This window comes from Perna viridis, chromosome 9, assembly GCF_037379345.1.
Source record: "Perna viridis isolate PV_CMFRI_1.1 ecotype Kerala chromosome 9, ASM3737934v1, whole genome shotgun sequence".
NCBI lineage: Eukaryota > Metazoa > Mollusca > Bivalvia > Mytilida > Mytilidae > Perna > Perna viridis.
In genome coordinates this window covers 38,290,146-38,317,359 of record NC_142453.1, presented here as the reverse complement: position 1 = coordinate 38,317,359, position 27,214 = coordinate 38,290,146, and the positions used below count along the sequence as shown (strand labels likewise).

Sequence of the window (27,214 nt, the reverse complement as noted above, 5' to 3'; positions counted from 1 at the left end):
CTTTCATCGTAAACGTTTTATCGTTAATAATAGCTACTCTTTTTTTATATTGATATGCTTTTATGATATGGATTCTATTTGAAGTAATTTCTGCAATGTATGACCTTTTGGGGGCCTCTAATATCCTAATACCCACAAAAGAATGACTTTAATGAAAATGACATAATATGTTCTTTCACTAATCAAATACTGCAGGATTCGAATTGGAAATAATGCGATGCGCGTTTTCTCTTCCATTAGCAGGGCCAGAATTACCATATTAGTTTCCATTAGAAGTGGTCCATGCCTCGTTTTTAATGATGTATTTAGAAGCAGTAATCACATTTAGACCATAACCACAAATCAAGTTGTGAATGTTAGGACTGCGATTAATCCATACTTCAATAAGTTTTAGCGTGTATAACTGTAGTTTACGTATAAAACGGAAAAATAAAGAAAATCTTAGTGAAAAATATAATGAACTCCTCTTAAAATTGGCACTGTGAAACTACGCTCTGTTTCAGCGTTTACAATAAATGTAGTTAATTCGATAGTTTCCTACGAATTAAATCAGAATCTTCACAAAACACAACTTACACTGAACATACATCAAACAAATGACTTCAAAATAAAGAAATGATAGCATTAGAAAACATCGGCTTTGATCAAACCTTGATTAGAGGCAATTAGAACGAGAATTCGTACACCATAACGACAGAGTTTGACTCAAGACCGGAAGTTTGTCTCTAGACCGGAAGTCAATTGTCTAAAGCATTGAACACTAAGTGTGTAATTCGTTATAACTAGCGTTTCTAATGGCACAAATTGCGTCGAAAGTTAGACTATTGACTCCTACATAAGAATTGTAATGAAAGCCTTTGGTTTAAAGGCATGGCTCTTTTAAAAGATGAAATTTCTCCAGCAGTGATCAAGTCTCACCTGTCTACCGCTAATTACTTGCTTACCTGTAAATATGACAGGAAAATTGACAGGTAAAAAAGAACTATAGGAAACTACCCCGTAATTTTCCCGACCGATGTTCTTTTAACTAATGGATTTACCAGAATACAGCATCCATTGAACATTTCTTATTTCTAACAAAGCACAATAAAGAGTATGAAGAACTTTCACTTTTAGCTTGAATTCAAAATTTTAATTTAGAAAAGTACCATGTTTCGATCAGTCTATGTTCTCGGTCAGTTATTTTTGAAGTCATCACACATATAAAAAAATTGTGTACATATTAATTGTTGTGTAAATGGCATAATTGATACAAAACACTACGTGTCATAGTCATCTTTTAATGTTCAAATAATCATATATTATCATATTCATAACAATAAATTCAACACAAAACTATAAATCTTACAGAATAAATTTACGATTAACAATAAAATTACTATGTTAAGCCAAAATGAAATATTCATGCACTGCATTCAAACAAATACCATATAAAACCACACTAATTAAGCTATCACCATATATTGCGATGCTACAATCTCCCACTATAACACAATAAAGCCGCTCTATCATCAACAAGGTTAACAGTTTTAATGGACAGTATCAAATAAAAATCTGCATACAACGACCACTTCATAGGCTACCATACAATTGTATGAACACGAATATCAAGTGAACGATAACAAGCCAATTATACGGTCAGCTAAGCCCATGAAGGAAAGCAGTAGTGGTCTCTTCAGTACCTATTGAAGTCCTAAATGTTTTCAAAAATACACAATAAAATCATAATTACTTTGTTTTATACATTTGTTTTCAAACACATATTTAGACATTATTTTATAAATACACTGAATTTGATAAGGTAAAACCAAAGCCATGCATTTTTTCGTACATCATTACCTGATATTCTTTGCAAATCTCTTCTTTAAATTGATGAAAATGGAGCATTCAATTAAAACTAACATAAAACATATTTTAGCAGAAGTTTTCAATTCTTTGAAAAAAAAATAATGATGATATAGGTATAACATTTGTATATTTCAGCCATGCAATGATTTTATTCACATGTATCAAGAATTCAAATGTTTGACCAAATCCTGCATTTACCAGTACATTGTAATGAAGATAAGACAGACCTGGAAGTGACCAGTCATAAGTTTAAAATTAGTCGCAATTAAGACGTCACAATAATTTGATCTATTATGACGTCAGAGCTTACGACTTTACTTACGATTTTTTTTGTGGAAAGGACTGCTCATGCTCACTACGAATTTTAATTAGCATATCTACACATGAAGCTGACAATAGTTATTATAACATTGCCTTTTAATACATTGATTTGTTGAGTCAGATTTACACTAAAATTCTAAGCAAGACATAATGATGTAAATGTTATACGCATATGCATAAAGTTGTTCAGGACTACTCTTTAATATAGACCAGGGCATGATATATATGTATAGGTTGATAACTTGAAAATGCTGACGGTCATGAAAATTGACAAATAAATCGACAGATCAACATGCTTGTAAAGTGGAGAAGTTACAATTTTCATTTCAGTAATGCTGATTAACAATAAACATAGTTTTCAAACTTATAGACATTTTACAGATTTAACCAAGAAATCACAAACAAAAAGAGCTAAAACAAGAAATAGAAAAAACATTTAACAATACCAATAGTTTTGTGCCTATGTAACTAAAGCATGTGTACCACAGAAATATCAGGTTTATACACATTTCAATGCTACATATGGCCATTAAAATAGCATCTCCCAAATTGCAAATATTAAATTGAAATCATTTACATATTTTAAAAGTAATTTTAAGATTCGTTTAGTGCTAATAACTGCAGAACTTGGAGATATCTTTTATTTAACGAAGTCGTTTGTATCACCAAGCGGACTGGAGACGTCCTCCATGAAAGCCCTCATAATTTCAAACAACATGTATTCAGCCTGATGAGTCCTGAGATCCCGTGGAGAAAACATTGTCCAGAATATGTTCTGCATTCCGAGGTATAGATACACTAGTACTGGAGCTAGAACTGGTACTCAGATTCTCATTACTACCATCAAATACTTCTGAAACACAGAAACACAATTACTAGCACTATACATGTAACATTACTATTCGAATTTATAAGATAGAGAAAACTCCATGAATGCAATGAAACAAATAAATTAATACAGTATACTTTCAAAAGGCATTCCAACATTTAATGCGCGAAATTTCCAACATTAATTTGTTTTTGTAAAAAAAATCACATAATTTAAATTGATTTTTGGTCTTCTTACACTGAAACTTGGTTTATATGTGAAAAAAATATGATTAAATTCCCATAACAGGAAGAAATCTTTTGTGAACATTTTGGATTTTTATAACCCATAACGAACAAGTTTCTAAAAATTTGTGTTTACTAAAACAATACAGAATCATCGTTTAATAATGCACGATGTATTACCATCCACTAGAAGACTTGTGTTATTTTATAAGTTGCAGCAAAAAGATAAAATCACCATGAAATAAAATGACTTTTATCATCGATTATGGCGGAATAATACCACACCGAAATATGAAATAAAGAATAATTCTTTACAATTTACGGGTACGTTCGGGCATACAACATCCCATGATTTATTATTAATACAGTTCAGCGTGAACAATTTGTTTGCAGAAATTCCAATTAAAAGCTAATTTGAACCTATTATATCTAAAAGCAAAAGTGTTGTACAATTGTTGTGTAAACTTGCAGCAATATAATACATGAATGGGTCAATTGAAAGTGTCGCCTCTATAAATTTGATAAGGCAGTCAGCAGAATCATTATAACAGTTGAAAACGGGAGCGGTCCTACCTATTATGGGCTATTATGGTGTAACAACTGAATTTTGACACCTGAAAACTGCACTGAATGCTCGAGAAAATAATTTGAATTCATAAAACCAGTGACTTGTTTTGTTTGACGTGTTTTCTCTGTCAGACCTACGACTTCATCAAGTGTGAGAATCAAGCATATTAACTTATTACCGAAAAATTATGAATGAATATTTTCAAATAACTGGTGTGATTTATTAGTCCTTAAATCAAAATTATAAACACTTGTCACCTACTTTTCATAATCAAAATAATTATGGGTATCGGTAATTCTAAAAATGAAGCTAAAATTAACTCGACACGAGAGTTACCAAGTACGAAAAAGTCCATTTAATTCATAAATCAATCACACAAGTTGCTATTTCCTTTATCAGAAATGTCATCTATGATTCTCAGATAAGATGCCACTTCTATCAATCTTCTAAACTTTTATGCCTATTTTTATATAAAATAATCAAAACTTCGACTAAATCAAAGACTGGATTGGCAACTCACTAGGTCCAAATATCAACGGTAAGGTTATTGATTTGCGGTTTTATTACTGCAAATCACCGTGACACTTGGGAAACAGAAAAACTGCTCACACGGACAGATCATAGATTTCTAAAAATAAATGGTCCATGTGAGCACCCACGAGTAGTTCAATTGACAATTATTAGCTTCTGATCTCCACACAAACAGCCAGCAGACTTTCTCTTTTTAATTAAACTATTAAATCCATAGTATTCGAAACGCTTTAAATGCTCTTTAATTAAAAAAAATCTTGTCTAACGCACTTATTCAGGAACAGGTAAACATACTACCATCTAAACTTCTATACGATATAACTGTTAACTCAAAAAGCAGAGAAACTGAACTCATCTAACGATGTAACAGACGAGAAAATCCAAAACTATTTAAAGCAATCAAGGAACAAACTGATACCTCGCATTATTTTAGACTTTATGTTTGGATACATGTTATGCATTTTAAAAACATGTGACCTTGACAAATTCGATCCCTATCATGATTCTCTGCCCTGAGGACATTGTCTTTATATCATAGACCAAGACTCAGGAGATAAATGTATTGTATTTAAAGGTTTTGAAGCGTCACTCGAGAATTCGAGTTTACATGCGACGCATCAGTTAAAGATTATTTGCGACAATCAAAGTAAGATTAACGACGACAAATATAGTCAAGAATATCGCCATACAAAATAATTCAGCCAACCAGGTTTATGACGTACTTTTGAGAAATTATTACTTTTAAACTACTAAATCTAAACTACATGGATTCTTATTATTAATGTTTCAAGACGGTATCAATATGAAAAAAGAATTGGATTTGTTTTTATTTTATTTTTCTACATATTGATAAGGTTACAAATAAGCTGGGTCATTAAATTAAAAAAATCACCCATATTGGAATTAAATAGGTCTAAATATCTTTTTTTGTTAAAAATGATAAAAGTAGTATTTTATTTCTCCCTTGAGTCAGGTTCTAATATTTAGTCTAGTTTCAGGTAAGCTGATATGTATAGAATCCACGATGTAATACCCAATTTTAATTACTAGCGTTGATAATAAACCGCTATTTCATTCCAGATTTTGATGGCCTTAAGATAATGACTGTGCTATATGGTATATATTGTACCTAAGGGTGGCAATTCTCCACGTCGTTCAATCTCCTTTATTCTGCCTGATCTGTTAATTCTTTACATATAGTTACTTTGTAATTAGAGGAGCTATGAAGCCGGGTATTAAAATGTAATAGTTAGAGAAGAGAATCTGTGAGTCTTTACATCAGTTCCTGATTTAATGGCTGCCAATCATAGTCCATACACCTGGGCATCCATAGATTATAATGGTTTTTAATGTTAACTAACTTTCTATCCATGTTTATGGCCAAAGATGGAATTTCCTAATCAGGACATGGTAATATGCTCTATACCAGTCCATACAAAACTCAGGTAAATGACCAATGTCTCCAGTTCTATTATTTTTTTGATTGATAAACAAGTAATATACAATTGAAAAAAATACTGGTATCTAAGCAATAACTAGAAAGCAGATATTTTTCATATGAAAAATACACCCTTGATCACTTTTTTGTCTTTTAGATACTGAATGAAGTCTACCATCTTTTTGTTAAGGGGAAATCTAAATAATAAATCTGAATGTATCTTCCACATTTACACATTGCACTGAATATCTGCATGAAGTTTCACTTTCTATCCACTTTGGCTAGCCATACATTACTGCTTTCAGTTTTATAAAAAAAACAAAATGCTTGTATGCTCACAATGTTATGACAACTATTAATGAATTTATTTCTTATAACAAAATTTATCATTTCATAACATATTGATGTGAAGTTCTATGTTATATGTTTCCATTGCATTTCCAAAGTTTGGAAGGATTGAACAAGCATGAAGCAAGTTCATTTGTTCATTACATGACAGTCACATGACTTTGGTCATGCCGCTGCCTGTATTCTAAGAAGAGATATAATTACATGCCTCATCATCAAGGCATAATGCTTCCATAATGGACAAGCTTTTTAATGTCTATTTTCCCCTTAAAGACATGCTTATAAAAATCTAATGACTTTTTTCTAGTAATCTGAGAAATATTTTAATATCTTGGATTTTTCTTTTACAAACATTTTCAATAGACATTTGATTTCAGAGGCATGTGACACTTGTTGTTACAAATTATTTCTTTTTTGTTTAACACAAAACCTCAATTCATAAATGGAAGAAGAAAGTTGTAAACGAAAAGAAACACTAATTGAGAGAAGAAAATTATGGTTTGCCTAATGTTAAAATGTTCTTGATCTATTAACAAGCATTTGGTTTGTTGAATGTTGTTGCTTTGAATTCATTTTAATGAAGTGAACTTTTTTTACATAAATCAATGTAAACAGAAAAGCTAGCTGATTCATTTTTAAAAGAAATTTGTAAAAGTAATTAAAATAAACATCTCTTTCAAGGTACTAAAGTCATCTTCCATTTCCAGTAAAATCCTGAGGAACATTGATTATAACATAGGGGTAATAATATATGACTAAAAATAAAGTACAAAAATCATGTTCAATGGAAAAAGAACAGTTCAGTCTCGAGAAAATACAACAAATTCACTGATTTTTTTTTTTACAAAACTAGAATAACTTGATACTCCCATTCTCCCATTTGATAACATGCCCTTTGATATTGTAAAAAGGAGGTACATAATGGGAATATGTAATAAAGGTTTAGTGAAAGTTTCATTCAATTCCATTCAGTTGTGTAGGAGGTGTAACAGATAAGAGATGGCCCCCACATGTCCCCATATTCATAAATGAGAAGTTCCATGCTAAACTGTTAACCCCAAATTGATTACGATTGTAATCTAAAATATGAAGTGCACAATATGAAAAAGAACATATGAATTTAGTGCATGGAAGGGCAATATGTCAGCTGAGTTGACAATAACGAAAAATCAAATGTCGTACTCTAGTTAAATGTGGAAAATTAAGAAAAAAAATCATTAAAAAGAAAAGAGTTGTTTAATAAAAGTTACAAAATCACTACTATGATGTAACAGATTTAAACCACTAACTTAATACATGTAGATTGTAAACAGAAAATAAGTAGCTCCATGGAGCCTGAATCCCAAATCTACAATATTTTTAATCATATTTGAACTTAAAAAACACATTTTCAATTTCAATGAACATGGTTGTAAAAAGATATATATGTAGGCATAATAAAAAAAAAAGTCATTTCACAAATTGATATATCTTTCTATTCTTTATGATTTAAATACAAGAAAGAAACAAAAAGGTAAAAAAAATAAATACTGGTAAAAACAGCCAATCTAATTAGAACTAGCTCTACGTTGGGCAAATTACAAGAGCTAATTTTAATTAGATTGGTGAAATCAGCCAAGTTGGATTTTTAAAAAGACTGAATACCTGTTCATCTCTGAAAGAGGATAAGAATAATGAGACTCTTTCCATGAAAAAAGTCCATATTTGAACCTTCACCCAAGTACAAAAATTCTTCTGAATACTTTATAACAGGTGAACCTGGTGTACACCCAACCTTAAATTAGGATTTTTTGTTGGTTTGTTTTTGTTTTTGTTTTTGGTTTTGTTTTGTTTTGTTTTGTTTTTTTTTTTTTTTTTTTTGGGGGGGGGGGAGCATTGAATCATTATTTAATACAAATTTTCCTCACATTGCTTTGTTTAATTTTACTTCCCCCTCCATCCCCCCCAACACACACACCTCCAATCCTGGATCTGCCTGTGTAAAATGATATATAATCATTAGTCATGACATTAATATCTTAAGTTCAGCAAGTATTGATGTTTTAAGCTATCATTCTATTCTATAAATTTCAATTAACTAAAATTTCTGAGGGGATTTTCAAAAAAAAAAAATTATGACAACAGTTCTGTTCAACAATGGAAATAGTTCATAGTTGTATTTCTTCAAAGTCTGTGGTAATTATTTTGTTCTTTTTCACATTCCTTGTTGTGTATGTTTATTTTTCCTGTCTATTCGTTATCCTTGCAATATGTTCTTTTGATTACAGCTAAAATCTTGGTTGCCTTGATTACTCTTTAAATATATCCTACTTGTATTCTTTACAATGTCATGAACTGGTGCATGTTAAACTTCAATTTTAGTGCAATATATTTGAATAAATAAATAATAAACCAAGACATTTTTGTGTTGTCTTTTTTTCATAGTTTTCTATTCAATATATGTTTTCACATTCTTCAATTTGCAAAATTGTTTTCAAATTGCATGAAATCTTTTATGAAGAAAACATTCACAACAGTGGAAATAGGGAAAATGCATCTGCTGTAAAACTTTCCAGTTTACAATGTAAACCTCTGTAGACATAATGTTTATCATGAGGCAACAGGACTACCAAGGTTACTATAGATGTATATCACATCAGTGTTATGTCTGTACAGGTACATATTTTTTTGTTAGTAAGAAGATAAGAAAACGAATTGTAACTGAATGTTGAAAATTAATCACAAAGGGAATTTCTTTATCATAAATATTCAAGTAATAATTAACATGTGGAAAACTCAAATCCAAAAACTGAGTAACATCATATATAAATACTATTATGTACAGTGGTAATTAAAAAATTCAATAATCTAACATTTTATTCTACAGACAAAAAACAATGTCAAAATTTTTTTATTCATTACTTTTTCTTTTACAAATTATTCTCAAGTTTTCAGTGTCTATGTATAGTATTTTGCACGATAAGACAACATTCCCATATGGTTTAACTCCTTTAAAAAATTGGTAATAATTGTAAGTATGATCGACTGTATCTTACAATTTCGATTAAAGTCAATTGAACAATTTACTACAATTTAAAATTTTTAATTGTTAATCAAATACAACAAGAATTTTGTGAAGTCTTATCACAAATTCAGATTTAAAAAACTTAGTCCACCGACCAAAGGGAGGTAACACAGGGTCAATATTTATTTATTCTAGAATCCACTGCATTAGTCTAAAAGAATCTGAATTTTTCATTGTTATCATGTGGCTGTTTAATTTTTACTAATGAAGAACTACATGAAGGTCCCCATATTTGTTGCAATTCATTTTTTTTTATTTGCCTAGTCCCTTGTTGTTCACAAGTTTGATAAACTCTTGTTTACATTAAATTTTCTAGTTTTACCATCAATTCATTACTGAACATAAGACAATGTTAAATGTAGTGAGTAGTTTTCTACAGCTCATTTAAACACAGCTTTTACAATTTATTAAATTTAACCTTTTCAAAAATTGTAAAATTGTTGTCAGTCAAAAAAATTAAGGTCTTTTCCTAACCAAATGTCTAACATTTTTTGTGTCTGGTTTATCATTATTTATTTTTGGGCATGGGCAATTACAATAAAATACTGATCAAATTTCAATTTTCACCTCAAGTACATTCAGGGGGTCATCGATCATAGTTCAAGCCATTAATCAATACACGAAGTAGTACTAAGTTTCCCCATCACTTACCATTTAACATACTAGAAGGTCCACTCTCCTTAGCAGGTGATTCTAACATTGCCTCAGCCAGTGTTTCTTTGATTCTGTCATCATCATCTTCACTACTGCGAGGTTTGGTGATGGGAGACTCTGCCCAGCTACTGTATACATCACATAGGTTAGGAGACTGGTCAAAACTTCCTACAATAATCAATACTGTATACAACTGATAAAATAATATTGTTTGTTTATCTCTGTTTCCAGTTTCTGTTTTGTCTATATACTTGGGTTTTGATGTCTATGCATTGTCCATTCATTTTGATGCTTTTTTTGTTGTTGCCAATATTAGTAAGATAAATCAGAACAAACTAAACAGTCCATGTACCTCTATAAAGTGAAAGAACATGTCGATCTAATTAATAAACTATTTCTTTGTCATTTTCATTTAAAAAATACGCTCAAAGTCAAATGGCAAAATAACCTTTGTCATTTTGATGGTGACAGCTATTCTCTGGCTAGTGCTTGTACTAAAACATTCAACTTACAAATTACAAGGCCTTATCAAATAGCTGTTTCAACAAGAACATGTGGTTTTAAAAGACACAGTGAATGACTTTGCTTCAGTATGGTTATACATAAGATTTTGTTCAGAAACATTTAAAAAATAAACAAAAATTTTATCAATGAACATCATCTAATTCTTTGTACTATTTTCTCTATATAGCTTACCAGCTTCAATCAACAGGGGACTGATATTCTGTCCAGATTTGCCTGTAGGTGGAGTACTGTCACTTCCTGAAAGTCTCCTGTATGCTGGTCTAGCATTCGGCATAGCTACAGGACTTGATCTATTAGGCTGTATTCTACAGAGAAAACAAATGTTTCTATTTAATTACAAATATAGGAAATATACACAGTTTATACTAAAAAGACAAAAGACTGCCTAATTCAAACTTTCCTGGTTGATGACCATTGGGTCCAATCTCAGGAGAAAAAAAGATATCCATGGTAACATTGTCATGGGGTACATTTTCCAGATTGACATCATCATTGGTGACATCTATGCCCTGTATATTATAGCCTGGTGTCAGCGTATTAGACATATTTCAGACTTTCTAGGTTGACATCATGGAGACATCTATACCCTGTTGTCTGTGGATTAAACACTTACTTAAGACTTTCCAGGTTGACATCATCGATGGTGATATCCATGCCCTGTATATTGGGATCTGGTGTCTGTGACAAGAGTGAAGAGGACTGGGCTGATAAAACAGTTGTATTCTGTACATTCTGGTATGTTTTGAAGGAGAATTGTGGTCCCATCCACAGTCTTCTATGTGGTCCTATATGTGTTATCATCTCTACCTATAATACAAACAATACAGTAACTGAACACATGACAGTAAACATTGAAATATTCACTACATTTGTGATAGTGAACTACTCACGAAAATAACCCCCACTCTAAATTTCCTTGTTTAATTTGTTTCAGACATTAAGATTTTTGAGTACAAGATGTTTAACCATGTGAAATGTTTGACCCAGCGAATTGTGAAAATAACAACCAGCGTGAAAGTTTCAAGTTTACAGTATTAATCTGTATGGCAAACTATGTGATACATGTTTTCTTAACAGCAAGATTTTTTTTGTTATTTAGTAAACATGTCCAACATTTCCATGGTAACTTGTTACACAAAGACACCCCTAGATGAAGAGTTACCCCTATTACTCTAATAGGGTTAAAAAATAACACTATACTTTTGATTTAATAGGTTACGGTATCCATTTGCACCATGAAAACTGATTTGTTCAAGGTGTCATAATTTTCCTTTCCTCTTTCGACAAACCCGGACTTTTTATGAGAAACTCGGCAGATGTTTCTAGAAAAGTAGAGGACGCTTACCCTACCGGTGCACCTGGTCCATGCTCCTGGGTTGTGGAGTCCGGGTTGCTCATTTGCTTTTGTTACTTTGTATGTATGATTTTAGTGACTTTATGTTCTTTGTTGTGTATGTCTGTTTTCCATGTCTGGTCTTTGTCCCTGGATTTCATTCTTTTGATTACCGCTATAACCTTGGTTCCCTTGATTACTTTTCCACTCAAGTTTTAGTAAATGAACAAAAAGTTAATGAATGTGAATGACAAGGTCACACCATCATATGTCTGCAATATTTTTTTTGCAGTGGATAAAAATTGGAGAATGTCAATCTTCAAATTGAAACTATGAAATTTATGATATTATCCAACTCAACTTGATATTCAATAAAAGTTACATCAGAATATAATGTACTCACCTGAGACAGCCACTGTTCCTCTATATCCATGTCTTTCCCACCAAAGTCGGATGATAGACTCTCCTTAGAATCATGTCTGGGTACTGCTGAGATCTCATCTAAACAGTACAATATTATAGATTAACATACAAATTTGCAAAGAAAAATGACATGGAAATAAGACCATCACCTTTTATCTTTTGGTTGTTAATATATATTCAAGCACTATAATATCCATAATTTTAAGAATTTTGCACATCTTTTATTTTTAAAATAAGTTGTCTGAAAAAAGAAAGATATTTCACCTTTGGTTTATATGCCAGTATTATTTTCTTTCTGTGACTTAACCTCTTGTAAAAATTAACCATACCAGCCTTTCCCATGATGAAATTCATCTACATGTATATACATTGTCACAATATCAGTCCAGTAGTTCATAAAATCTTTAAAAATTAAACTTGCATAGAAACATTCTGAGTTAGGAGTTCATATAATATTTAGTAAGGATGAAAAAAGCATCTCATTATACAGTGCAAAAGATTGCTATTTCTTATCAGCAGGTATATTCATGTGTATAAAGAAGCCAATAGGAGCACAAGTCATGAGTTAGGCTATATCTAGTCAATTGTGAGGAATACAGATTTAATAACTGCAGTGCAACAATGTTCTCAGTATAAATCTGCAACAGCACAGTACTTCATAACATAATAAAGCTTTTAAGGCTTTCCCCAAAATTTAAGCACATGTACAGCGCTCATTTTGCATTCTACCTAAAAATAGTTTCAGATGGCATAGTGCTAGAAATCATAACAGTTGGAAGAACAGTGCTATAATGGCCCATCAAATGGAAAACACTGTATCAAATTATTACCAATCTAATGATTGCACAATTCCAAAATATCTTTTTTTTTTCTCACAAGTTTTATCTGTAGTTAAAAGCCTCAGTGGAGTCAATAAATTACTCTTGATGATGTGATGCATACTGTGTATTTCTATTAGTATAGATTCAACTTGAACTTTTGAACTTTTCTTTTTTTGTTGGTAATTTTATACCAGTGCCAACTCACTTTTCATGCACTATATTTCCTGTTTACCAAAACTTCTTATACTATAAATGCTGTTAAGGAAAGAAAGCTGAATAAAGATTCAGAAGTTTTAAAACTTATGATGCAACATGTTCAAATAGCCTAGCCATCTAGCTTACGAAAACATGTTTATTAAAATTTTCAAAAATTATGTGTGGAATATAAGAGACATCTGAAACAGTCTTACAGTAGTCTGCAGGATAAAATCTAGGAATACCCTCTACAGATTGACTTACATTATTCCCATAAATAAGGTGAATAACTATTTCCCACCTGACTTTAGATACATGCTATACATTATTATGCATATTAACCATACTTCACCTGTTATTTTATCTGTTAAAAATATTAAAATAAAAATATATTCATAATTTCCTCACCAAGGAAAAACTTAAAAAGAGCTGCGCTTTAAGTGCATGATACGCCCATTGCCTTTTTAACTTGTCCTTCTGCTTTTAATGAATTTATATGATCAACTAGAAATACTGTGAGCCCTGTCAAATACCCTCCACCCCAAAAAAAGTCAATAAAAAATGCACAAAAAATTTGGCACTATCAAGGCTACCTCAAATTTACTCCAAAGCTAGAGGTTTGTCTGGCAAGCTATTTTCTGACTCGGGGTATGGAGGAACGGAATTCCAACCTCTTTCATTGTAGGAGTACCTTAAGTTTAACTAAGTTTGTTGTATTGATATTTTACCCATACATTTCTATCTTGTTCAAAACACACTTTTCTGACAAGGTTACCAAGTACCTTTTATATTTATTAGTCGATCCTCATAACAAATGGTCCGTTTTCAATGATTTCTAAACAAATAAATTTCCTTGGCCTTTCCGCCTTTTTTTAAGTATAAAAATTCATTACACGGAAACGAAAAATCTGAAATTAATAAAAATCGAAAGGGAGCTTATGTCAATAGATATGAACAATTCACCAAAGTTTCATAAAAGTTGGTGAAAGTATTTTTGAGATATTGTCTGAAGTGTTGACGATGGACGGACTGGCAATAAAATTAATCTGAACAATCAAAATGAATTTAAACAAAAAGCCTAAATGTTAAAATGCTTTGTTCACAAATGTCAAAACAAATTAACTATGAAAGTTTTATTTAAGTATTTCAGAAAATTACCTTTGCCATTGAATAATTAATTTCCTGGTGTGTGTACATGTGTATTGTTTTTTTTTTCTTTATGTATCATTGTGTTATTGTCAAGACCAAAGGCAGATCAAGGCTGGGCATGTACCCTTCTGTTTTTTGGAAAAAAGAATTGTTGAAATATAAGAAAATCACTTAAAGGTGTACCCTTCAGTGTTCAGTCAGAGCACCATTTCTTCAATTCTTGTATTGCCCTGACAACAGACAGGATTAAATACCTATTTCTCCTATGTTAGTACTTCATTTCACATACTATCTATATACAGTCTGACAGTGGAAACAGGCATCTGATGATTGTTTTTGTGACATTATTAACACTAACTGCCAGCAACATATATAAATATTCAACTAAGACCCATTATTGAAATAGCCATTTTGATGTTTGTCCTTGTCTTCAATTCAAGATCATTTAGTGAAGGATTCACTTTTGTTACACCTTCACTATTTGAATATCCATCCAGTCAGGAAAACTTGTCAGTCATAAAATTAATACAAACAAGATGTTGATGGAGCAACAGACAGACAGACAGACCACCAAATGCCTTCCACTTGTCAAATCAAGGAAATAATGAGATGTATATGTACTCACCATATACTCACTGAGGGCTGGTGAGTAAGTATGGCCTCACAAGAGGTAAACAGATAAATACACTCACCACAGAGAACTTACTATTGTTCAGCGAGTTTGGCTTCAGATGACAACATATAGCGGTAAACAGATATAAATCGAATGGGAGCAATCACCTTGTCTGTATATATGTACTCACAGGGTTTTAGGTAGGATTTTGAGGGCTTTATTCACTTTTGCATAGAGCACGAATGACATATTATGGGCAGCAGAATTTTGTAAATAAAAGTATCATAAACTAAAGACACAAACAATCTTAATATATTCATTTTAAGTTTACAGATACAGGCATAACAATAAATACAATAAATATTACAACAAAATAACTGTTATTTTCTATAAGAAAACATGTGTTACTTAATAAAATAAAATAGTTACTATTAGAAAAATAGTAAAATAGAAATTTTTGTACATCATGACAAAGTTTTGATGCATTCAGTCTAAAAATAGCTACTATTTGACAACAGCTACTATTATGGTATGATCTGACACTCAACTAACAAGAGAAAATCCTCCAGTCCTTTGCCAAACACCACACCTCTAAAGCCCTCTTCAACCTAAAACTCCTCAAATCAGAAGGATAGAGACAGATCTTTAGAAGAGAATTGATTGATGAAACCTTGAGCCTGTTCCTAAGATAGGTCTTGATCAGATAGTACCTACTAAATCCTCTCACAGTCACCAGAAGATAACACAGAAACTAGACAGATAGAAAGGAGGTTGGCCACATTGGCATAGTCAACTGTAGAATGTTGCACTCTGTAAGCAGTTGCTGCGTGATATCTTACTGCTGGGGGTAATTTTTTAGTGACCTTTGTCCCAAGATCATGAGTAGAATTGAAGACGTTCGAAATCATTGTGATTTTGTTTCAAGAAGAAAAGAGAATCATAAAATAAATATCTATTGTTGATTAATACTTTCTTACTGTCAACTATTGCATTAAAATTAATTGAAATCCATGAGATGACCAGTCACACATCAGAGACATTGTTTTTGTGTGCATTTAAATTTCTAAAAATAGATAGCTATATATATGTTGCAAGGTTCGTGAAGGTTTTTTTTTATATGGGATTAAAATCCGTCGGTATCCATTAAAGATCAAAATCATTTAACATGACTAATCCTTCAAATAAGGATATGTATAAGTTATATTTTAAACGTACTTAAAAGCAGAAATGTCTCGAGTCAACTCGAGGCTTTTTTTGGTGGTCGAAAACGACCGGCTGAAGTTGAGTGAGAACCCTGGGATTATCTTTTGTGGTCCTAATGATCAAACGATTGATAAATTATTGTTATTTTAAAGGATTATTATTGATGCACATATCAGGGATGCCAGGTTAACAGCAATAAAATGTACTTCACACATGTTTGACCAAGTAATTACCAAGCTTGGGGTCATAAACTTGTCAGAGCGGAAGGCCGGGTGACAATTGACAGTTTTTAACAACATTTTTATTTAAGGTGATGAAAATTTATCTGAAATACTTTTTGAATGGAATTTTTTTTATACACTTTACAAATTTTAAGTGATGAAAACGATCTTAACCATTTATGTCATTTATGAAATCCTTTCGTAAATGGCGAAAATGACAAGCGCTAGCTAAATCGCTGTACTCACCACAGAGAGCTGATGGTTGTTGAGAAAGTATGGCTTCACATGATAACAGTAAGGGGTTGTTGTTGGTCAGAGGTGGTTTTATCTCTTCTGATGCTTTTGGTCTGAGAAGAAAATTCATTAAAAATAATCATAAATCTGGTTTTAATGTAAATTAGTTATTTACACAATGAATATTAAGAAGTTCTAGCTTGAAAGAGATGACAAAATTATCTGTAAACATGTAGGTTCATTAAGTATAAAGGTTAAAAAGATTAGATAGCAATAATTGGTAAAGAACACTGAAGATAAAAGCAATAGCTATAGGAAGTGTGCCAGAGACCTTTTTATTCCACAAGTCCATGGTATTTCTACAATGAATCCTGGCTGCTCATTTACTTTTTTTTTTGTTATTTCAAGTTCTTTGTTGTATTTATGTCTATTTTTCATATCTCGTTGTTATACTTGAATTATTTTGATTACTGTACAAATCCTGGTTCCCTTTTGGTTCCCTGATTTTGTCATTATGCTGAGAAATGTTTCCATACCTTAAAGTCCCTCTTCATAATAGTTTTATGACTACAACTTAGTATACTTGTTCATTTATAATTGTCATGCATTCATGGTCTAATGTGTACATTTTAAGCCATGTCCTGCATTATCTAAAATGAGGCAAATGATTCCACATGCATGCTGTCAGCCTAATAATATGAAATTGGTAGAGTGTGGCACAACATAGAAAAAATATAATTAAATAAATTCTACCTTGACCTTAAAACAATTTAAATTGCTTTTTACATTGCAGGATAAAACCAATAGTGTGGAAAAATACAGCCTGTTTGTGTACTTTGTGTGCAGGATGTAGAGAATGATGGGTGAATCCTGGCATTTTACATGGTTCCTTAGTCTCATGCACACACAGGCTGTATTTTACCCTGAACCTTAGTCTCATGCACACACAGGCTGTATTTTACCCTGAACCTTAGTCTCATGCACACACAGGCTGTATTTTACCCTGAACCTTAGTCTCGTGCACACACAAGCTCTATTAAACCTGTTCCTTAGTCTCATGTACACACAGGCTGTACTTTACCCTGTTCCTTAGTCTAAAGCACACACAGGCTGTATTATACCTTGAACCTTAGTCTCATGCACACACAGGCTGTATTTTACCCTGAACCTCAGTCTCATACACACAGGCTGTATTTAACCTGTTCCTTAGTCTCATGCACACACAGGCTGTATTTTACCTGTTCCTTAGACTCATACACACACAGGCTGTATTTTACCCTAAACCTCAGTCTGATACGCACAAAGGCTGTATTTTACCCTAAACCTCAGTCTGATACGCACACAGGCTGTATTTTACCGTGTCCCTTAGACTCAAACACACACAGGCTGTATTTTACCCTAAACCTTAGTCTCATACACACACAGGCTGTATTTTACCGTGTCCCTTAGACTCATACACACACAGGCTGTATTTAACCTGTTCCTTAGACTCATGCACACACAGGCTGTATTTTATCCTGTTCCTTACACACCGGCTGTATTTTTCTACAATACTCTTATCGTGTATACAGTTATACATGTACATAGGTTGTAGATAGAATAGTCAATTTGCTTCATTTGAATGTGCTGATCAAATTTTCTTGTTATATAACTTGGAAATAAATGTAATATTGTGAAAGTATTATTGTTTGTGAGGTTCCAATTTTTGTGGTTTTCACGGGTCTGGTTAATCATGAAATTTGATTCCCAATGAAGAGGAAATTGGAACCAAGGAATAAAAGTACCTTGACAGTAGTTCCTATACCCAACTATTTGACTGATAATAATAGTTTTATAGGTTGGTTCACATACTGTTATCGTCATAGTTACCTCTGAAGATTCCACTGTGTATATCCAGTAACAACTAGCTCTAAAGGACTGTCACCTGAAACCTTGTCTACACCTGATTTAGCCCTTGGCTCCAGTATATACTCTGACAGGAAACCAGTTTGACTCATCACAAATAGTGAATCTACGACTCGTTTCCCTTCTTCAAAATAATATAGTATTAGTATACATTGGATTAGTATCAGTCTGGTTTATTTTTACAGTAATTAGTCATTTACAACATTGTATCCAATAAAGTTATCAAAAACTCCAAGGAATACAAAAACAATCTTAGTTTGTAGTGTTTAGATAATGATTTCAATTGCTTTAGTTGTTAGGAAGGAAAGGAACAAAAATGTATCAATAAATGGATACATTTTTCCGGTTAAGGTGGGCATGTTTCTAATAAAAATTATTTTACGGAAAATAAAAATAAGTAAGTTGTTTAATCAATTAAGATTATCTAAACAAAGTTATTTATTATTTGATAAGAATACATTTTTCAGACTTACCTCTATGCTCAACAGATACATTAGGGTTTCCACCAATCCACAGTCTAGGTGTAGAGAAACAGGCATTAACTACCAGTACATTGTCCTTGCCCCCTGGTGATGTGTGGGTGGGACTCTGTGACTTACTCCCTAGACCTGTAGCTAAGATCAAAGGTTGTTTTATCTGTGCCATGGGGTAAGTCTGTGTAGCATGGGGGTATGGAGGCAGTCGAGGATTTTCCAGGTTGTTGTTCAAAGCATTTTGTCTTATAAGACTTGGGTAGTTGTCATAGTTACCTGAAAATGATAATCTAAGGTAAAAAAATTGATAGTCAAAGAGCAGGCATAATACAACATAATTCTGGATTCAGATTTTTCACAGCTCTATTTTTTCAACTGAAAGGCATAATCTAGGCAGTGAAAGGGAAATATATGTCACTTTAAGAATTAAACATACCAAAAAATTGTGAGCTCATGGTTTTTCAAGAGAAGAAAAGTCGCTGTGCAGTTTGACCAAAAAAGTGGTAACTCTAGAGCTTCAAAGTAAATCACAGGTTATAAAAAACCATTGAAGCCATAGACAGACAGACCAGTATCTAGCATGACATATTACATCACTATTAAAAGAGAAGACCATGTTATTGTGCAAGTCATAAATATCAAAACTAATCTGTTAAATGTTCATTAAAATTAAATTGAAGCTTTCGGTAAAAATCAATAAAATCTGGCTATGATCTTCCTTCAGATAGGAGAGCTCTGCAAGACGGCTATCCACTTATATTTCAAAGGTTTCGAACTTTGCATAGCCTTGAGCATTTTATAAAAGTGCATTTTGCATTAAAGGTTATTTATTTTTTGTTTACGTGGGTATAATTTATCATAAGAACCTAACTTAATGAAAAGGTGGTATTTCCCTTTTAGTTTAATAATTAGATAAGAAAATTGTAATGAGTGCTAAAATAGGGGTCACAGACTGTGTCTTATGGCATGATAATCAGACCTACCTTATGGCACGATAGTCATACCTACCTTATGGCAAGATAATTAGACCTACCCGATGTGGAACCAGGACTACCAGATAAGATTGGACTATGTCTATCACTTCTAGCATGATCCATATCATCTATACCAGCACTTTTATGAAATCGACTAGCTCTATTCACTACCCTGGCTTTACAGTGTGTTCTTACATTGATGTTACCTGATGGAATATACATTTATTATTGTCAGTTAACACATGATACATCTAACAATGAGCAGAAAAACTGTGAACAAAGATCATTTAATTGATATCTACTTAACTAATGACAAAGTGTTTTTCTATGTGAAAGTTGCAAATTGTCTCGGATTAAAACTAAAATTTAGATGCCTAATTATATATGAAAATGTAATAAAAATGTTATTAAAGTTACATTTAATTCCATTCAGTGGTGTAGGAAAAGTGATAGGAAGAAATGAGAAGGATACCCCATTGCTGAAGTACAGATGGAAGGGCATACACCATGATCACTATATACCCCAATATGGAACCGAGGGTATAAAAACCATACACATGTATCTATACTAAAAGTTTAACTTCAGGAAGACGAGGCTTTATCTCAGACGGTAGAGTCTTGACTTACATTTACAATGCAAGAGGTCATGGTCTGAAGGAGAAATTAAGAGAATGCAAGACAGCGAAATCTCAGGTACCCAAGGGTAACATTTCAATTTCTCTAAAGAGGTTCTGTGAGTTAAAGAACATTGAAATCCTACCTGAGGGTGTCTGAGATTTCTTGCATTTTCTAGCAGTGTTTGATTCTTTTCTTCACTTTTAGATTTAATTTTGTGATTATTACACCAATTAAGTATGCTCTGCTTGCCAAAATGTCTTTAAATTTAAGGGACATCATAAGACATTTTATTGTGACGTCACAAATATCATGTGGTTTATCTCACCCACAGGCGAGGTAAGGATATCTCAGAGGTAAAAAAAAATAGAATTACTCTTGTCTATTTCGTGAGAAATTGTTGTGAATTTAAAATTTGCTTTCTTTCAATCAGACCCATTGAACAAGTTCTTTAATTGGATATCGACTGTAACAGATCTCATACATGTATTGGTTTATTAAGTATTGGACCATTAATTAAAGTTGCTAACCAAAAAATCAAGTAGTATTAATTGTTGATAATGAGAAAAAGAGTGACAAAAATATAACCATTTAAAACTAGAAATACTGTGAGCAAGATTACAAAGAATATCCCCTGCTTCAAATGGACTTGAATGTAAATGCTTATTGGATTATCTCCCTTTGGTGTCATCAAACAGTAATTATATTCTATCATGCACATCTACATATGATGCCCAACCATCCTATAAAATTTCATTAAAATCCCTTGAGCAGCATAGGAGGAGTTGCACTTACAAGGTTTTACTGAGTAAAACCCTTAATATGGATTATCTCCCTTTGGAGTCCTCTGACAGTAATTATATTCCTTCATGTACATCTACATTTGATACCTAACCTTTCTATAAAATTCATCGAAATCCTTGATCGGTTTAGGAGGAGTTGCACTTACAAGGTTGTAACATTTAAAACAATTAACTTGGATTATCTCCCTTTAGAGTCCTAAGAGCGATTATATTCCTTCATGTACATCTATATTTGATACCCAACCTTTCTATAAAATTTCATTAAAATTTCTAGAGTGGTTCATGAGGAGTTGTGCTTACAAGAAATGTGGACAGACTGACAGATGGACAGATAGACGGGGTGATTCCTATTATACCCCCTAAACTTTGTTTGCAAGAGGTATAATAACTGTTTATAAAATACAGTTATGCCATTAAATAGATAGGAAATTGTTCCTAAGAAAAATGCTACCAATATATTACTTTTAAATGGACAGATGAAATGAGATAAAATAGTAAACCCCTTTCCCTTTGGGGACAACATATAATTTAGAGACTTTTAAACTATTGTTTTGAAAATAATTTCTTCCTTAAACAAAAATCGTTTCATATCTTTCACTTCAAACAGGAAAAAAGATATTATTCAAATGTATAAGGTAAATGGTTACACACAATCCAAGCTTGCTTCTGTTAAGAAATTATGTTCCTTGAATGATCAATCATCAACAGGTGACTTTTTTCACCCACTATGCAAAGTTACTGAGTGACTGCTTAATTATCTTACCTCCATATGGAGTAACAGGAAATACATGAGTGGTACCCCTATGGGTACTAACTGTGACCCATCTACTGTCTTGACTAAATGCCATATCTATCACCTAAAAATGGAAAATTCATGATGAAGTTAAAGCGTGTTTATTAGTGAAAATATATTTGGTCCATTAATAGAATTCTTTAAAAAGCATTTTTCTCCCTCAGATTTAGAATTAAAACTAAGGAGAGATTCAAAAGACAGAAAAATCCCTAAATCAGTTCTATGCAGAACATCCTAATGAACAGTCATACCAAGTTTGGTTCTAATTGGTCAAGTAGTTTCAGAGGAGAAGATGTTTGAATAAATTGTTAACGACAATGACGGACGCCAAGTAATTATTTCAAAACAGTTTCTCATCGTATAACTTCAATATTATCTAATGGAGAAACTTGGCACAAATATGTTTTTGGATCAAATAAAAATCTTTCTAAAGATTACTACAGTGGAACCTCAATATGTCAAACTCTGAACAGTCAAAATCTTAATCATTCAAACTAATTTCTGAGTTTATGTAAAACTGCCCTTACTCCTATACAATTTTACCTCAGATTACTCGAATGAATGAAAATCTTGGGGAACTGAAGGTTTTCAACCAGTCCCCTGGATAGGGTTCCAAGGTTAAATCCCTGGATAGGGTTCCAAGGTTAAATAACCCTAATGTCTCAAAGTAAACTACTTAGTTGGAAAACTGATTGCAAACCATTATTGAAGTTTGTTTTTACAGCAATTATTGTGGCTTGTATAATTACTCATTGACACCTTCATGATTGATTTGTGTAAATGTATTTAATCAATCCAAATTATCTAGCTCCCATAGTGAGAGAAGAAACAATATTTTTTATCACACTATGGAATCTACACCATCAGTCGTATTGGATATTTAGATAATAATGATGAAAGTACATATGAATTGTATTTGTTGAAATGGTATCTTAACATTTTATTACACATCAAACACGAAAGTAAGCGTACTTCAATGACTACATGCGTTTGGATAATGAATCTGTAATTATATCATAGTGATGTAGTGCACATAGTTTGACAATACTCCTGATTGTGAGTCATTCAAGGCAGCATGTTATGTACTAATCATGTTTTCGATTTAGCAAAAAATAAAAAGTAATTTTCCCTAAAACACTTGGTGTTCAGTATTTCAAACATAATTTTCAACACACAAAAACTATATTTCAATATGAAAGGTAAAACATCGCAAAGTACCCTGATAAATTCAACAACATGTACATGTAAAAGTGCAACAAAGTAATAAAAGGGGGAAACAATCATTGACTAAACTTTTCTGTGTTATACTCTGCCCATGATTACTCAAACATTGGATAACTCAAACACATTTGCCTGGTGCCTTCAACTTAACAAGGATCGACTGTATATTCTTTCTGCAGTGAGTAGAAACATTAGTAATAGTAATATATAATCATAACACTGGGTGAAATAATTATCATCTTTCTCATGTTTACCAGTTTTCTGTCTACAGGTTGATTTTTTCACATGTTATATTTTCCAAACAATATGCAAACTTTGTTGCAGTTTGAGTAACAGCTGGTACAAACCTTAGCAGTTGTGTCCCCTCTATGTAATGTATACAGATGATGGACAGCCCCTAATGAGGAGCTACATGGATGTGCCATTATCCTGAATACATGGAAATTATGTCCTAGTTTACAGGCAGTCAATAACAGCGTTCCAGCAGGGTCAAATATCATGTGGGAGATCGGCTCATTGGCATGGGCATGGAAATGGGCAACAAGTGTGTCATCTTCACCATCATCTGATACACAGTACTGAAATAAGATGTTTTTATCATAATATAAACTTTTATCACATAGATATGTCTCCTCTGTTGCACATAGATGCTGTGCACATCATATGCTGTGACTTTTTATGAGCAACTCGGCGGGTGTTTCTAGAAAAGCAGAGGACGCTTACCCTACCAGTGCACCTGGTCCATGCTCCCAGTTTTTAGTGGAGTCCGAGTTGCTCATTTACTTTTGTTACTTTGTATTTATGATTTTAGTTACTTTATGTTCTTTGTTGTGTATGTCTGTTTTCCATGTCTGGTCTTTGTCCCTGGATTACATTCTTTTGATTACCGCTATAACCTTGGTTCCCTTGATTACTCTTTCAAAACTGAATTGATGGTGACAGTGTTTTATATATTATGGACAATATATAATATCAGTTCAACCATTTGACACCTTCAAAAGTGGACAGATTCCTCAGGTATTGTTTATTGTTTGGAACTGTGACTAAGTGATAATCTTAAAGTCAATAGACTTTGAGTGCGGGGGCATATGCACGCAATGGATAATGAATTGTGGTAGAGTGATGTTAATGCAAGTGCATACCAAGTTTGATTGACATAGCTAAAGTGGTTCATATCAGAAAACTGAACGAGAAAATTTGAAAGTGGATGCTGGACTCAAAATATCTTAGTCTCGCCTTCTGCAAAATTCATCGCAGACGAGACAAAAACCAATTAAATGTTGACACACAAGAAATCACAAGTACCACACCAAGCTGGATTTGAAAAATGTAAGATGCAATTACAGACCTTGAAATGATTTGTAATGTTTCAGGTAAACAAACATTTATTATGACATAAATTAACACATTTCTACTGTTTTCAGACATGAAACTTACATGGTCCCCATGGATGTTCTGTAAATCTACAATAGAAACTATGCCTGGTCTGTTCCCATTATCTATCTGTGTGGAATCTGACTTCTTTGGAGTGGTAGATTGTTTACTCCCTGTCAAATTACTCACCACTGCCTCACCAAACACTGACAGACCCTTAAAAGCTCCCTAAAAACATAAGAAATAAAAAAAATTATTCAATTGGTTCATTTCAATCATTCTATAACAATTTTTTGCTTACCAATAGAGGTCATTATATACATCAAAAATACTATAAACAAAGAACGAAATTTATTTTCCATGCTTTAAAAATAATGAAAAGTATCATTTTTGAAATATTTAATACTCTTTGTAAATCATAAAAAATGTGAAAATATGAACAAAGAAATGTTAGGAGAATGCACACTACAATATTGTCTTGAGAAGACATTATTATTATATACTAGAAGAGATGAGTCTATAACATTCATTTTGGAGATGCCCTTCCTGTAATGGAACACCTAAATTCAATGTAATACTAGGTTAACCATAAATGTCTGGCTTAATTAAAGTGGCAGAAATGAATTGGATACACATACTCATTAGTAATACTTATATGTTGAAATTTGTTGGCATAAGATGTACAAGTTTTTCAGTATCATCTGCAGAGTAAAGGGTGTCAAATATTACAACAGTAAAAGTTGATATTGTATATGGTATAAACCTTAGCAGCACTGATGACTGTTGCAGCATAAGACTGAGCACCATCTCCAGACATCCCACCAAAGGACTGATGTAGGGGAACTAACTGTGAAAAACAATACAGTTAGTACTTCATCCACATTCCTATTCATATTTTGTTAACATATTCTTTTTCTAATGAAATGTCATATATTAATTAAAAATGTTTCTCATATACTTTATATGTAAAAAAAATCTAAATTCTAGGTAAGTATTTTCTATGGTTTGATTCAATTGCTAGGGAAAATCAAATTCCAAAGTAACTGATATCATGATTTTAGTCTTTGCCTATGAGGGACACTGAAATTTTAACTCAAATAATGACTCTATTCTAGATTTAAAGTTCAAACACTTCACAATTATGTAGGTCATTTCTGACAGGACAATTTTGAGTTGTTCTTGTTTCAGACATCTGTACATAATACCTACAGGATGTTGCTAACCCTTTTTCCTGAAATTCATACAAGTCTTTCTTCACAACAATTTTCAGTCTTTGACAAGATGCTAATATAGACCTACTCTTTTATCGGCATAAGCCAGCCATCTACTACCAAGAGCTACTGGGTTGTCTGTAGGACCAGGACTTGGGTAACAATCTGTAAGAGAGATTTTGATCAGCTCATACCTTAGAATTATTTTGATAGACATAATACATATATAAATATTACTTGGTAAAAATGTTTTTTTTTTGTATATTAAGAGAGTCTAGCAAATAAGGAAGAAGTCAAATAATGATGTTATCCAAAAGGTTCTGAACAGAAAACTAATGTTTGTTAAAAAAAAAAAATAAGTTGTTTAGATGTATTAGGGAACTTGAATTACTTGGTAAAAGAACAACCCTAAAAAGTATCAAATTTTAAAATCTTCATATGAAATTCTAAATTCTGTCAACTGGGGTTATATTTTGAACAACCTTAAGTGAAATATCCTTTGTAGATGTTAAAGAAATTATTTTTGTGGCATTTATTTTCTTAATTCAAAAATACCAATCATATGATATAATCACAACACTATTGCAAATTTCAGTATGCTACACACTATATTAAACACTTTAATATTATAAAGTGCAGTCAAATGCTTTCTTATATATTCATTTGTAGATTTGATACTCTGAACATATACATCAATGCAAAAATGTAACAACTGTATTGTTTCGTGTTTTCCGTGTACCGCCTTCTTCGCAAGGGAGATTGACAAAAAATTAATTACCATGTAAAACATACATTGGGAGGCGAAGAAAAATCACCAGCAGAAGACCACATGGAGATAAAAGAAAAAATTGAAAAAAAAGTGTGAAGAATACATGGAAAAATATGGTATTTCTCTCCCATATGAACAATACCTGTGATCCAGAATCTCTGTTTCAGAGTGGCAGCATCAAATACACATATCTTTTCTTTGAACACCACAACCACAACTCTGTAATTGATACACTGGTTTTTAAGTTTTTCATCCTTAGTGGTAAATAAACAAACTGATTAAATTTCAATGAGACAATGGTGTAATAACTACACTATACTGCAGTGTTTCAGTAGCTAAAAATAAAAGTATGAAACACCTGCCTAGAATTTAGACACACTTCTGTCTATCAGTAAACACTAAAAACTACCTCATTCTTAACCAAATCTTTTCAAACTTTAACAAAATATTTTCAGACAGAGGGTCAGAGGTCAGAACACGATGTACAGGCAAAAAGGGTCAGAGGTCAGAACACGATGTATATTTGTTTTACAG

General features: G+C 32.3%; 1 protein-coding gene across 1 annotated transcript in view; it reads right to left on the bottom strand.

Moving 5' to 3' along the window:
* Positions 1-1,264: 1,264 nt before the first annotated feature.
* LOC148608394 (BCAS3 microtubule associated cell migration factor-like) overlaps positions 1,265-27,214 on the bottom strand; it is a 34,993-nt gene continuing 9,043 nt past the window's right edge. Inside the window, exons 8-22 of the mRNA XM_088544028.1 lie at positions 26,823-26,899; positions 26,000-26,076; positions 25,464-25,547; positions 24,764-24,928; positions 23,674-23,904; positions 22,076-22,169; positions 19,954-20,100; positions 18,921-19,196; positions 18,412-18,571; positions 16,555-16,655; positions 12,087-12,184; positions 10,964-11,157; positions 10,522-10,655; positions 9,823-9,993; positions 1,265-3,022 (exon numbers count right to left, since the gene is read on the bottom strand). Coding sequence (XP_088400154.1) covers positions 2,892-3,022; positions 9,823-9,993; positions 10,522-10,655; positions 10,964-11,157; positions 12,087-12,184; positions 16,555-16,655; positions 18,412-18,571; positions 18,921-19,196; positions 19,954-20,100; positions 22,076-22,169; positions 23,674-23,904; positions 24,764-24,928; positions 25,464-25,547; positions 26,000-26,076; positions 26,823-26,899 — 2,140 coding nt within the window. The 3' untranslated portion in view covers positions 1,265-2,891. The remainder of the gene's footprint in view (positions 3,023-9,822; positions 9,994-10,521; positions 10,656-10,963; positions 11,158-12,086; positions 12,185-16,554; positions 16,656-18,411; positions 18,572-18,920; positions 19,197-19,953; positions 20,101-22,075; positions 22,170-23,673; positions 23,905-24,763; positions 24,929-25,463; positions 25,548-25,999; positions 26,077-26,822; positions 26,900-27,214) is intronic.